Source organism: Melospiza melodia, chromosome 1 (assembly GCF_035770615.1).
Source record: "Melospiza melodia melodia isolate bMelMel2 chromosome 1, bMelMel2.pri, whole genome shotgun sequence".
NCBI lineage: Eukaryota > Metazoa > Chordata > Aves > Passeriformes > Passerellidae > Melospiza > Melospiza melodia.
The window spans coordinates 124,766,531-124,781,739 of record NC_086194.1 but is presented as its reverse complement, the minus strand read 5'-3'; the positions used below and the strand labels follow the sequence as shown (position 1 = coordinate 124,781,739).

The window sequence follows — 15,209 nt, the reverse complement described above, 5'->3', positions numbered from 1 at the left end:
GAGACTCTTTGCTTTCTTATGCTAACAGTGCTGTAAGGATGGATTAGAAACTGGTATTTTTTGTGTTTTCAGTATTTCTACATTAGTAATAGATCCAGCACCTAGAAATACCAGTGGAATTCAGTGACCTTTCATCAATAATCCCTCTGGAAAAAGACAATACAATGTGATTGAGTCTTCTTAAAGTTGAAAGCATTATGAATATCTTCCTAGTAATTAAAATATTTCATTTTAATTTCTTAGGTTTTATAACTTCTGGTCACTTTAAAGTTGAACTTAGCTTGCATAGCAACAAAATAAATTCTGACCTTTATTTTTATTGGTTTGTTTTTCAGCTTGAACTCTGCTTCTTTCATGGTATCTAAGCATTTGCAAATGAGTCATATTTTCCTATATCCTCAGTACATAAACATGTGAATGAACACAGTAATGAAGGTGGATGAGCACAGCAATGATTTAATGCAGAGATTCTTGCCTTGCATTTATTCCTCGCTTACATGACCACGAAGCTACATTCTCTTATAAGAAACCAGTGGATTTGATGATAGGGAGTGGATGAAGGGATCGTCTTGGGCTGAGCCACTGAGGAAGAAGAGCAGAAATCTGAGTGCTGTGGCAAAAATTGTGGAGGAAAATTAGCATTTGGGGGGCAGCTGATACTTCATGGGTTAATGATTTATCCACAGTAACTCATGAAGGTATTAATGGAGAGGACTGGTGATAAGTCTTGGTGATAAGAAATGGCCAGATGTTGTCCTGGTCCACCTGATGAAAAAGATTTGCAGGAAAGAAACTTGGATCAAAAGAAAATTCCTTATGCCCCCCTGCATCCATAGGAGATGGTTCTGTTTCTGGAGTTCTTCCACTGTGTCCAGACTGGTCATGGGGAACAGCAGAGCCCACATGGCATGAAGAGGACTGTATATATCATTTCCTTGAAAAAGTAAGCAGCATCTGCCTCAAGCTGTGATGGCCTATAAATATTGATTAACACATCTGTGTAACTGATACCAATATTCCTTTACCCTGCAGTAAATGTGTCGGTTCTAGACAGGATTTGCTGTAATGAACTCTGCTTATAATGGACACTTTTTAGTAATTAAATTCACATTGACAGTACATGTATCATTATTCACACACTTAGAAATTCCTGCAGTGCAGTGCAGTTATGTGGTACTGAAACATAAGTGCCCATCTACTATGCATTTAAATTTAGAGTTAGGAAATATTACAAATGTTACACAAAAAAACCTATTAACAAAATTCTGTGGTTAAATATTATGGTTAAGATACCACTCATGAAATCTCAAGTTGAACTTATCCTGTTGGTGATAGGATGAGATTCTTCAATGAAGTTCAGTGGGGTTTAGCCAAGGCTGCTTTTTCTGGTGCTTTTTCTGGTGTTTTTTTTCCCTGCCTATCCAAACTTTCTGTGGGTTGAGGAACCTTTTCTGCTACTCCTGCCTTTCCAGCAGTCTTCTTTGCTGCTTGCTGGTTGCTTTTTGTATCCTTTCCTGTTTCCACAGGGGGTACTTCATTTGGATCAGGTGTCTCTTCTGTAGCAGTAATTTCTTCTGTGTGTGGCTTAATAAAATCTGATTTAGGAGAAGTAATAAAATTTCTGAGTGATCCTAAGTAACAATATTTACTGTGCTCACCAACATTTCTTTCACATTGGTCATGACCTTATCATGTTCTTTTCCTCTTTCCCTACCCATATAAAGAGGTTTAGTATCACACACAATATTACTACTTACTATGGAACCAAAATCAAGCCCAAGTCTTTATGTCTCTAATTAAAACTATTTAGAGGTAGATACTGGAAAACATTTCCAGGTACAGAAATAATTGTTTCCTGCTTAAGTCACCTAATTTACAGGACTGCTCAGAAAAGTCTACCATACCAGTAAGGCAAGAGAGGAAGGAAATGCTGTAAAATATTTGTTCTTGCCTTGGGAGCAAATAAGTGGGGGAAATAAAAGTATAAAAATGTTCTGTCAGAAATTATATAACATGTATACATCCTGTATACAAAGAAAAAATACTTAGGCAAAAAGATGTAAAACAAATGTTCTGATATTGTCAGAACTGAAGACTGATTTGGAGCTAAAATGCTGTATACAGGAGAGATGAAATTGTGAAGAATAAATCCCTGTCCAAACAGCAATTCTACAGGTAGATTTTAAAAGAACAGTAAAATAATATACAAATAATACATGAGAATGCTGAATCACCAGAGAGTTTTTAATTTTCTACCCTTCCAATAAATGAGACAAAAAATGGTCACTTATAACTCCAACTTTACCATTCAATATGGACAAAAAATGGGGAGAGAATAATTGATTAATCCCAAGTAGTGGCTAAACAGTCAGGGTTTTCTAAAAGACTTAGGCATTTAGGATCCCTGAATCAGCAAGGCCTTATTTTTGGTGAAATATCAAACATCTAGCTGCTGAATTGAGTCTCACTTTGGAAAATAACACCATCTGTGTATGTATACATGCTTATAAAGTCTTTCCTTTGCATCCAGAAATTTAGAAGTATTTATTATGACTTTTAAATCTTCCATCAGCCAGGTTAGTCAAGGTGACAACTTGCAGTGGAAGTAGAAAAGGTGGTTTGAAAATATTGATTTAAATCTCTTTCACTTAGGCCTAACCTGGTAATTCATACTTTGCATCTGTTGTTGATTAAGAGCATCTGTACTGTAAACTTGATTGATTGTGACCTATGAAATATTGATTGGCACAGACAATTAACTCCGTCACAATTTAACAATTTTTTCATTAGAACAGAAGACTCCAACAGTGAAGGCACTCTTACCTTTCTTTCCCCCTTCCTTCTGTTTGCTTGCTGACATTGCTTTTTTCTTTTTAGATACAGTTTTATTATTTTGATTGTGTCCTTGGGCTGTGTCAGTCTGTCCTGACACAGGCATCACAATCACCTGAAGCAAAGCAAGAACAAAACGTGCACAAGCGAGACATGGATGCATCACAGGTTCAGCCTGAAATCCCCATAACTGAATCCCTGGAACTGATCCCTTTTGAAGCAACTTATTACTCTAACTTTCAGGGACACCTACGTCTGCCAAAGCAAAGTAAAGTAGAATCCAGCCTGTTACCTGACTCATTTGTATTCCCTGGCTGTTCTGACAAAAGATGGGGGGCAGGAGAACAGATTTTTAAAAATAAAGTAGTAGAAATAAACTCTTGTCTAAATGCAATCGTTATTAAAAATAATTCTGAGTAACAAAAAAATAATAACTGAGTAATCAGTTATTGCAAAGAGTAGGTCATATTCTTGTTTGCACTCTGGAGGATGGAATCACTGTGACTGTTGTTTGTGTGTTGTATGTCATGGGACAAAGATGGAGTGACCTGCATATCATCCTTGAATTGGCTTCATGTCCTACTAAGCAAAATTGTAACATAATTTTGCATTAGTCCTTCAAACTCAGGAAGCTGCTCTATCTCAAATTATAGATCTTATCATGATTATATCTTGAAATTTAAAAATTAATCCTTGTTACTGTTTTGCTGTTTTACTCAGCTGCTGTGACTAGATAATCTGAACTTTTTTTGGTAACAGATATTGATTTTTCTATCTAACAAAATACTTACATATCACCCTTAAATCACAATTCATGCCCAGGTGCATTGAAAAGCACAGGACTACTCCTGTGACAGGATTTGCAAAAATACCTTGTTGACTTAAGGTGTGAAGCAGTGAAGGTCTGGACAGAGAGGTGTGAAGAGATGCCATGGTGGTTTTGTTGCAAACAGCAAAGTGAAGATTAACAGGGATCTAAAGGGAAGCTGGAGGTAATTACAGTGGTGAAAGCATTAAGACACTAACATACTGTGCACAACTACATGAACTGTGACTAATAAAACAAGACACAGTGAAACAAGCTTGTGATTGAAGGAAAGAAGTGAAATCAGTTTATTTGTGAACATAGAGCAGAGTTCATACACTTTTACAGACACACACACACGTATTATTATCCTGGCCTCCTAAGCCTTATTTTCATTTATGTTACAGTACTGTTACCCTGTTTGGGCAGATTAAACAATATTTAGGGCTGTAAATGACACCCATATTAAGGCCTCACTAAATTAACACAGCAATACAAAGGGGCCTTAACACAGACAAAAGCCAGCACTCATTTCTCTGTGATCTAACACGTTCCATTTATGCTGCTTTACCAAAGCTGGAACAAATCCTAACTCTGCTGCTCAAGTTCACCCCGATCTTTTTGATCTTTCCATCTACCTCATTAGTTGCTTCCACTTAAACAATTCTTGACCCTTTCCTTCCAGATGCTCCAGGAAGAGGATGAAATGGTGAGCATGTGTTTACAGACAGCATGCACTTGGCCTTGCTTAAAATGCTACAATTAGTTTCTGTGAAGTTAGCATTAAGAAAACATTCAGGAAAGGCCCTGTTTTCCCTGGCATAAGTAAGTGTATTAGAAGCAAATGTGAAGTGAATGGAAAAATCCAAGGCTGCCTGCTAAAGCAGAAAGCCATTTACACACATGGATTATATCAACCTAACATCCAGAATCTCCTCTGTACTTCTCTCTTCTAGACTTAAATTCACGCTTTCATTTTGTCCTACTGCTTTTTCTCTTGCTCAGACTCTCTCTCCTCCTCAGGGATGTACACACTTACAGTGACGTCGCTGGTCTCTGTGCCGTACTTGTTCTTCACCACAATGCTGTACTTCCCAGAGTCTTGTGTGGACACAGTAGAAATGGAAAAGCTGACATTTTTTCCAGATTCAAACCTCAGGATGCAATTGGCATCTGATACAAATGACTTTTCATTCTTCAGCCATGAGACCTCTGGGGTGGGATCTCCCCAGACAGTGCAAGAAAGATTGAGTGCCTACAGAAAAAGTACAAAGGAATTATGAATCAGTAAATATTTGCTGTGTTTTTTGATGCCTGACTCTCCAAATATTCCAGCTTCCTGTTTAGCATCCTGCTTTTAGTAAAGGGATTCACACTATCATCAGTAATCAATAATTTATGTCACTCTTCTCTATCATAAAGAAGGAACTCAGTTAATTCAAGAATGCCATTAAAACCTTTCAATATTTTATGGACCTTCTTCTTGACTCTCATAATCATTAGTAGGGGTTTCTCCATGCATATTTTTTAATATAAAATTGGATATTATCTGCATTTTTGTGTTAGACATTAAATGATATTTTAATGAAATGTCAGATGATTTTGTTCACAATTAACTCACCACATATATATATATCTCCCATAAGTAAAGAAAGTGTGGCTGCCTTTATAGATAACTAAGAACAAAGTGGCTCTGAAATATTTTGTTTAATTTGGGATCCTTTTAAACTGTGCCCTGACAGCTCTTCTAACAGACTTGAAGTGTTTTATGCACTTCTGTAAAACTATTTTTAACTGAAATCAAGTCAGGCTTTACTCATTCTTTAGTGTTCATGTAAGTATTTCCCTTGGATGTTATTACTGTTCCTAAGGACTGAATTCAGTCCCATCAGCCTGTAGGAAGTATCTTCACTGTTGGAGAATCATCTTGTTGGGGAGGTCACTGGCAGCTTCTTGTACCTTCAGCAGGCTGCTGAGTCTCTTGGGCACACTCTGTACAGGCCTCCCTTTTTTCTTGTCAGCTAATTCATTTTTGGGAGATATTGATACATGTAAATGATCTCCTCCTCCAGTCACAGTGCTATGGCAGTCTTCTCAAAAATATTTGCAAAAGTGACTATAATGTAGAGACTCAAATGTGAAAAAAGTTCACGTGACAATTCAGTGGTAATAGGCCTTTCTCTGGAGCTTTTTTTAGGAAGGAATTTATTTATATATATGCCATTTAAAAGGGAGTGTAACTGGACTGGAAATTGAAGAACTTTTACTGCAAAGAAAAGTCTTCAGTGCTTCATTAGGAATGGACCAAGTGATAATTAAGGAGTAGACAAGATTTCACTTGACTGGAATCAAGTATCTCTTCCAACCTTCCCTCCAATTCATTGCTTCTTATCCAGTAGTGTGATAGTGGAAGATGGGACAGAAGAGAAATGCCTAGAAGGCTGTTGAAATGAATGGAAAAATTGACACCTCTATAAAAGTGAGAGGTATTGATACTTCTGAGAACAAAAAAAAAAAAACCAAACCAAACAAAACAAAACAAAAAAAATCAACAACAAAAAAATCCCCATGTGCCCAACCTGAGAACCAAAATGAGAGCAAAATGGAAGGGAAAGTCTTTCTTCTATCAGCAACATGTAATTCTTGGTACTGAAGGAGGGCAGGTTCCAGGTGAAAGGTGGTTTTGGCATGGTGGAAATGGCCTCTATCTGATTTCCTGCAGCACCTACAGCTGATGACCACGTGGGGCTGTTGACTCCCTTCTCTTGTAGCCCACTGGTGTGAATGTGGTTTTGGTTGCCATATCAGTCCATCTTTTTAAAAAACAAGTGGGAAATGAGGTTTTATGTTTCCCCCTTTTCCTTATCACTCTGTTACAAACATGCCCTCAGCCTGGCAATGCATATGGACCCCTTCAGGTGCTCAATATTTCATTATTGTCTTCTGATTCTCAGGCAAGCAAGAGCTGAGCACCGAGTGGCTCCAGCTGCCACTCCACCACAGTGCTAATGAGCTGATGTCCATGTCCACACAGCTCCATTAGTGGCATCATTCAAAGCTGGGGTGTTTGAAGTGCTGTCATACTCCACAATTCAAAGAGATTCAAGCAGCAGTGATGATTCTTTTCTTCTTCTAAATCATTCCTTAAAATAGCTGCATTTTCCTTAACCTCACATCACTAGCTCCTGTTTGATATGAGTGATTCTCTTAATGTTCCCAGCTCCTTCTGTTTATTTTCCAGCTACTAATGTGCAGAGATGTGTCTTATAATTCACTATATATAGATGGTGAGATCTTGGTTTTCTGGAAGGTAATTCCATACCCAAGGAGAAACAATTGCTCACTGTGACTGCACCTATCTGTTTCAGATTTCTGCTCTTTGGGCAAGAGATTGTCTTTGCTCATGTAGATATTTATTACTCACTGAACCCCTTGATTTTAATACTATGCTCAACCTGATATAATTTTGTTTTAAAAAGTGCCTCTCATACTCCTGGGCCCAGGGCACTGAGGCATGTCCACTTGAAGAAACCAGCAGCTGCAAGTCCAGAGCCTTTGTGCCCTCACTAACTCTTCTGCCTTTTACTGCAGGTTATCATGAGTAGGGTAGTAGAGGTGGCAGAGAGAAGTGTGTGTGCGTTTCTTTGTAATTGAATCTTCTTTCACATTAGCACAGCGTCACAGTTGTGGATGGTTTGGGGAGTGGATTGAAGCAGCTCAGTTAAGGAAATCTGCTCCCTACCTCCAGCCTATCTGTGAGGATCTACACCCCTGGCAGAAGGGTAGAAAGAAGAGTGAGTTGGTGGGAAGAAGAATGTTACATGTTCCTTCTATGTCTGAAAGTGCCTCTCAGAATCCTAAGCCTCTTCACTCATTTGCAGGCCTTCATTAAAACAGCCACTTAGGTTAAGTTGCCTGGCTGGACACAAAACTTAGGCTAGCATTCTCTGTCAGGTCAGATTCCTCCCTAATGTGAGCTGACACTTAGCCTTTTCCAATTATACCACACTGCTGGGGAGCATTTATGTCTATCAGTGGAAGCCTCTTAGGCCATCTGGAATGCTATTTGATTAACACTTGGTAAACACTGGTTCATTCCCTCTCACCCATACCCTTCAGCTCACATGTAAAAAGCTAATAAATGGCATCACAGTCACAATGTTAAGTTTAAATTTGAGAGATGCATGTGCTTGGAAGTTCAGTCCCATGATACTAATCTGTTCATATAAGTCTGTGGTTGTGGTGGCACTAGACTTCACAATCAAAGCTTGCCAGACCTCTGCTACCTCATTTGCTGTTTTACAAAATCCTCAATGATTGTGCAATTTGCATGAGTTACACAACAGAGAATTGCATTCTTCTCTCTCCAGCATATATGCAAACAGCCAGATGAGCCAATACCACCCAAACCAGCTCTGTTTTCCCGATCACTCTCTGTCCTTCTCAAAACGATCCTCTGCTGAATCAAGAAACGTAAGGTCAAGGATATTTGTCTCGAGTTCTGGGAGTATTTCAGCCATGTATTCAAACGTTACAAATGTCCTTGCTGTCAAGGACAACATGTGTCTGGGTAAGATTTTGCAACTCATTTTTACAAACTCCTTTTATAAACACTGCACATTTTGTGTCAGTGAACTCATACACAATTTCATATCAACACTCTTTTGTCTGAAAGGTTAAAACTGGTAAAGGTTTACACCCAAGTTTACACCCTGCCAAAGCATCATGAGAATCTTGCCTCCAAGCACTGATTAGCTGAGAATCTGCTAATTCATTCTGTTCCTTTGTGTCTTCTATCTACAGTTACAATGTTCACAGGAGTGCTTTTTACTTTACAGCATTTCTCAAACTGCTATATCTGTTAAAGAATTTTATTTTGTAATGTCAACATATTTGATTTTCCCAGAACTGCTGCAGTGTACTATCTTGTTGGCTATATCTCATGTTGTTAAGCGGTTCAGAATAAGATTTTAGATTCTTAACACTTCTGCTGAGCTTGTAATCAAATTCTTTTAACCCAGTTGACCTACTGACAGATAAAGCCAGAAATACCAGAGGGCTGCCTTACTGTCATTGTCACATTACAGGTTTTCAGTGACATTCACATGCCCGCTTTCACTGTTTGAACACACTGTGAAGAGGAACTGGCTGGTGGCAGAGCAGCAGGAAGTGAAGAGCAGGCACTTCTTGGTCTCAGGACTATTAAACAGCAAGCTGTAGAAGCAGTGTGCTGGGAAAAAGTTGTGAGACTGAGAACTCAGTTTCTGGGTCATCTGTTGTGTGCTCGAGCATCAATGTTCCTCTGGGAGTGCCTTACCATAATCTTTCAGCTGAACTCTCCTAATATAATCCAGTATAACACCAGTGAATTATTTTGACTTCCCTCTCTTTTACCCTGAGGAAACAGGGAATTTTTTCTCCTATTGGCTGGATGAGAATTGAGTTATTTTGGTTTACTACTTTTACACCATTTAAAACCCAGCCTCTACAGGTGGCCAGCCTCTACTGGCCACATTGCAAAGAACTTAATTGTAGAAGGCATAGAATGACTGGCTTCCATGTGAAAAAAAAGAGTTAAACTTTCCTGATACAGGGAAAAAAAAATCTAACTGTGAAACCTGTGCGTGAATTTTTAAAGAGCTGGTTATATAAGGAGTTTTAGTCCCAACTCACATTGTCATCTCACTTTTATCTATTTCTTAAGAAAAGACACTGCCCTGAATACATAAACCCATCTGTGCAAGTCCATTGAATTATGTACAGAAGGCAGGGGATGAATAAATAATGTAGCAGATTTTAAAGATGGCATCTCAAAAAGAAAAGGTGAATGTATTGCCATCATTGAAAGGCATTCAAGCTGTTGGGATGTTGTGTAAAGCTTCAGTTAATTTACTGTACCTTGCCCTCCTGGATGGTGACAACATCGGGCAAACCTCCAAGTACCCGTGCACGATCTGGAAATAAAGAAGATTAATTTTCTTTAGTGTCTCCAAATCAACTGTGTGCCGAATCCTGTTTCTCTTCTCATTCTTTCCTTTTGTCTTATTTATGTACAACTTGTCTCTGATATCTGTGCTAGCAGAGAACTATCCAGCATTTTTAGCACACCATTTGGACTTTAAAATATGTTGAATTCACAGCAAAAGATGTGTTAATAGTTGGTGTCAATCACTTACACAGACAAATTAAAGTACACGTGCAGTGTCCTGCAGACTTTGATATCAATTGAGTTTTAATTCTGAATGCACAAAAATGATTTACACTCTTGAGATCTGGTGCTCAAAATATTTACTGCAGTAAACTAAAAACGTTGGGTATCCAAAGGGAAATTAATGACACCTGGTAAAATGCTGGAGATTGGCTTTTAATCTAGATACAATGACAGATTTCAGTCTCAGTGTCAAAAATGAAGTTCCACCACTTGTGTGTAGCTGTGTGTAAATGAGACTGGTACCTGACTGATCTAGCTTTAAACTCAAGAGTCCCCCAGCAGTGTTAGACAAATACAAATAAGCCAATCACATGCAGGCTTCAGCGCACTTCTCCTGGAATACGGATTTTGTTCCTTACATGTCTGGGTGGAGCCTGGTGTAGGAAGGAAATGACTGTACAGAATGTTCTCCTCTGGTGTGCTCTGTAAAAGATGTGCTCTGGAGCCCAGAGATAACAGCCTTAGGGGAGCAGGAAAGGCACTGTGCTGTGACAGTCAACAGCGCCTTGAGGGCAGCCCAGGGGCAGGAATGAAAGGGCAGGGCAATCTCTGACCCCTTTGGGGGGGTCACTGTTCCTATCCAAGCCCTGCTGTATCTCTCTATGCATTTTTCTCAAATAACTTTTCAAATGCCAGTTCTGCCCTCATTTTTATGCAGGTCTGAAAGTAATTTGAAATTAATTTGAACAGTTCACTTTTCCATGGCTTCTTCCGTAAGTAGGGAGGATAATGAGTTTAATAATTCAAGTTGAAGGCTAATAACTTACTCCCTAAGTAGTTAATACATACTTCTGTTTTAGTTGCTCTGTTAGAATTGACACACAGGCAAAAGTGTGAGGAGATTCTAAGCAATTCAAAAGCTACTGTTGCTTTCTTACCCATTTCTGTATGTAATGCAGAGCCATTTGGCATTTTAGAGCATTCAAAACTAGCCAAATTATTTTCTCAATCTTTGAAAACAAAGAGACTTTTGTGCAGAGAATATGCATGAGAGATCCTAGCAATAAAGTTTATTTTTAGAGAAGGCTAACTGATACTGAGAACAGGAGCTTGGATGAGAAAAATCAACCTAAGCCATAAGAATGATATGATTAGCTGCAAAGTGCACCAATGTTAAATCAAAAGAGGGTCACTTACTTCTTGGTCTAAGGACAAACTCGTTTTAGGATGAGCACATGCTTATAAACATGCCTACATGCCCTCTCTTTCCCAACACACAACCTTCCTAGAGAGGACGACAAGCTTCATAAACAGTTTCTTGCAATCATTGTCAAAGAAGGCCGACTTACTTTTCTCTGCAATCGCAGCTTGCCTGGAGTTGAAAGAAACAAAGGGAAAGTCCAATTTCAGTTAAGGTTTACTTAGAATGATAGAAAAATAGATTATCTTTTTAACTGCTTTCAATCCATCAAGGAAAATCTCTCTCATAGCTTGGCAATAGAGCTTTTTCTTTGCTACCTGACTGTTATATAAGAGTTGCACCAAAGAAGTCACATGCCAAACTCCTACGGGCTTCTGTATGACTAGGACTTGTTTCATAAGATAACTTTATCTCCAGCACAAAACAAACAAATATTGTTATTATTTTATGGTTGCCATTACTGTATTTAGATGGCATAATACTTACTTTAATCTCTGGAACTCAGCAAAGGCTTCATCGAAGGCTTTGTAAAGAGGAAAAAAGTACATTTAGAGAGAAATAATCTCACAGGTTGAAACTTAAAATTAATAAAGAAATTTAAAATGTAGATGTAATAAATTTAAAATGTAAAATTTAAAATGCATGCATGTGTACTGTACAAACACTAAAATGCTGAATGGTTTGACTGATAAAGGCCATCTGGTATATGGCAGCTATTATATGTACATATGAATGCATAAACACACTTTTTTCTTCTAGAAGTCAAGCTTTAAGACAGAGGGCAAGAAAGTAGTAGCTGAAGTAATTTCTCAGAAGAGAGAAAGAAATGCACAATGCATCACCTAAATGAGGGATTATGGCAGTGACCCTCCAAACTTTTTATATTGTACATCCCAATATAAAATTATTTTGAGCATGCACTCCCTATATATAAATTTATTTATAGATTCTGTAGATGTATACAAGTGAAGTACACTGGGTCATCTTGCACACACACTTCAGAGACCACTGGGTTATGGAATACAAGAGAGATGATTTTCCAAGGATTTTTCACATCTGCTTGAAGCATCACACTGATGGCTATGAGCAAAGAGAACAACAAATTGTTGTCTCCCTTGAAAATTCAGGCTAAGCTGCCATCATGGGGGAGGCCAACCTCCCCTGCTTTGACAGGGAAGAAGAAATGTCTTTTCCTAGAAAGTGGAGTAGAGTATAGAAGGAGCAGCATGGAGATGATTAAAATGTTATCACCCTTACACAGAGCTTGCAAACAAAAAGTGAAGCTTTAGGGATGGGAACAGCTGGGAATGGAAAGAGCAGTTTGGAAGGAGTTAATCTGTTCTCTAGGATCTGAGAGGTCTCTCAGAGTAAAAGCTTCCAACAGTCAATCCAAATTTTTCCCCTAACAGTTCTTCCTCATGCTGATGAGAGGTCTTGGCATCTCTGAAGAATGACGAGTTTTATTACACCCATCAAAGAAATAGGGTAGGAAAGTATCAGAACAAACTCGTCCCTCACTTCCTCCTGGAAATATTCCTTGGAAGAGAGACACACAGAAGGCATTCAGTGCTACAATTCATATTTAAAACTGCCAATCAATGCCAGCAACACAAGGGATTTTGTAAAATAGCTCTGAAACTGGGCTGGCATCTCAGTAGGCAGACTGTAAGTGGGTATTTGGATTAGGAAAAAGCGGTTTTTATTTTATTACTTGAGAGCACAGGTTGGGGAAAACAAATGGTGTGGTCTGGGGAGAACAAATCGCATAATCGCTGAGTAAGCCGAGTTGGAAGGAACCCACAAGGATCATCAAGTCCAACTCCCAGTCCCACACAGCACCATCCCCTAGAGCTACATTGTGTGCCTGAGAGTATTGTCCAAAAACGCTTCTTAACTCTGTCAGGCTTGTTGACACAGTCCCTACAAAAAATGCCAGACTGGTGGGTGCACACACAGACCCCAAAGGGTGACAGGTCTGTGGCAAGATGCTGCTGTAGATGCTGCCACACTGCCTCAGCACACTGCCCACATGGGGATGATGTTAGCAGAGGGGATGGCCTACCTTGGCCAGAAAGATCCACTGTCTTTGTGTGCGTTGTGCTGCCATCAAAGAGTTCCATTATGTATCTGCCTTTGTCCTGGGGAGTCGGCTCATTGATCTGCAACCAGATCTGCTCCCCGGTGACACCAGTCCTCATCCGGTCCGTGAACTTAATCTGGGTATCACTGAAAGCACAAAACAATGTTACCTTTTGGTTTTACTGCAGGATAAAAAGGGTTTGCTCGTGTTGAGCCACTGAGCACACCTGGAGTTACTAAATGACTTCCAAGACGCTATGGTATGCCACCTTATTCTGAAACCTTGAAGCCAAACCCTTGCTACAGTTGTGAGCTAGAATCGGTGTGACAGCCTTTCCCTGTTCAAGGTCCAGCTGTCCTCAGAGCTTGCAGAAGAATTATGCATCTCAGTCTGCAACCTGAGCCATAGAAAAGCTGTACAAGTCTAAAAACCAGATCTCTGAAGGGTAGCCCAGGCATCCAGAAATGTTGCTGTTCTCTTATTAGCATTTATTTCTGCTTGGGCAAAACAAAAGTATATAGGGCTGTATCTACAGAGAAAAAAAAAAAAAAAAAAAAACACTTTTGTCAGAAATGGTGTTTGTCCAGCTGGAATGATTTCTGATGCTCTACTATGTTTGGAATTTAAACACATTTTGACATAAGCATATCTTCTTCCATTAAAATAACAGAAAACAAAAGAAAAAACAAACCCAACACCCCCCTCCCTCACCCCCCAAAATCAATTTCTTAGCTTTCTAGCTAAGCAGTTAATTTCCCTGGATGAGTCAAAAGATATTTGCCAAATAAGCTACTCATTTCCTTGTTATCTTTAAACTGATAACTTTGAATGCACTGGAGGGAAAAAAAATTCTAGATTAATTTGACATGCTTCAAGATGAAACAAGTTTCTAAAAATGAAATGGAGAAAAGAGAGAAAGAGAGAGGGGGGAAAAACCCCCACAATACTTCATATTCTCTTGCACTTATTTGAAATACTTGGGACTTTGGATGATACAAGGTCAGAATGAGTGCCAAGAAACAAGAAGGCCTCCAATGGCTTTCATTTCTCTGACAGGGTGCTGGTTAACATCAGTGTCAATAATTACAGCAAGCCTGGTACAGCACATCCTGGGTGTCCTGTGCCTCATTTACATGAGTTTTATTGAGAGATCAGTAATTCAGATTCCATCATACAGACTAACAACTACCATGTCCACAGGAAGTGAAACAGCAAGAATAGTAATAATAGATTTGAAGTGATCTAATTGTTTACTTCTCTTATTTACTCCTCTGGGTTTTCCAGTGCAAGCTGTTTGTGCTGGCTGAGAACTCAAAGCTGTCTCATAGATTTGGATGTGCAACTCCCATTAATTTTATGGGCAGCTGGGCATTCAAATTCTTTTTTGAAATCTCAGTTCTTCTGTCTGTCTTGGTTACATTTGTAGTGCCTGCAGGAGGGGCTGTCTGGATTTTACTGCCCCAGGCACATGGTGGAATTTGCTTTGCCTCCTAAAAATGAAGCCATGCATTAAGAGGATATGCCTGCTTGTCCCAGTTCCACTGAGTTGTGGCTTCTAGACAAGCAGACCTCCAGGGCAGGTATCTCTGAACCCGTGGTGCTGGCCTCTTTTGAAGCCTGATGGTCTCTTGGGCTATATTTGCACCACTCCATAAAACTGAGTCAGGGAAAGATGCAGCTCCCACTGGGGAGGTGGGAAGTGCTCTGAAGCAGCACCATCCTGCTGGCATCCTGTGGCATGGGACTGTCTTTCATGAAAGAAACAACAGGAGGGCCTGGAACCACCACACCTGACTCTCATACTGATTACATTCACAGGAATATGAATACATTCATATTCCTGTGAATGTAATTGACTGAAACAAACTCATATGAAATAAGGACTCATGAGAGAGAAGGGGAAACCTGGGCCTCATCTCTCTTGCAAATCCAGGTTCTTTCTGGATCTGTGAAACCAAAATTGCACCAGGTTTTGCAAAGCCCTTGTGTACTTACTTGTGCACCCAGCCTACTCTCAAATCTTCTACATAATAAGTAACATAGGAGTACAGTCTGATACCCTCAGCTGTGCTCTGGATTTTCAGGTCTGTTGCAGATAAAGCTGAAAGAAGAGCACATGGTTTTATGCAGCCATACAGCC

At 39.4% G+C, this 15,209-nt stretch overlaps 1 protein-coding gene across 7 annotated transcripts in view; it reads right to left on the bottom strand.

Moving 5' to 3' along the window:
* Positions 1-440: 440 nt before the first annotated feature.
* The window catches only part of MYOM1 (myomesin 1), a 72,177-nt gene continuing 57,408 nt past the window's right edge, over positions 441-15,209 (bottom strand). For 5 of the 7 annotated variants that reach the window (XM_063166943.1, XM_063166960.1, XM_063166980.1 and 2 more), the window contains 8 exons: positions 15,065-15,170; positions 13,052-13,215; positions 11,476-11,512; positions 11,138-11,160; positions 9,536-9,591; positions 4,677-4,892; positions 2,824-2,947; positions 441-1,595 (listed from right to left, as the gene is read on the bottom strand). In XM_063166943.1, the coding sequence (XP_063023013.1) occupies positions 1,357-1,595; positions 2,824-2,947; positions 4,677-4,892; positions 9,536-9,591; positions 11,138-11,160; positions 11,476-11,512; positions 13,052-13,215; positions 15,065-15,170 (965 nt within the window). In that variant the 3' untranslated portion in view covers positions 441-1,356. Of the gene's footprint in view, positions 1,596-2,823; positions 2,948-3,915; positions 4,893-9,535; positions 9,592-11,137; positions 11,161-11,475; positions 11,513-13,051; positions 13,216-15,064; positions 15,171-15,209 lie in introns of those variants that run through there. The other 2 variants (XM_063166970.1, XM_063166997.1) reach the window with 1 other exon arrangement.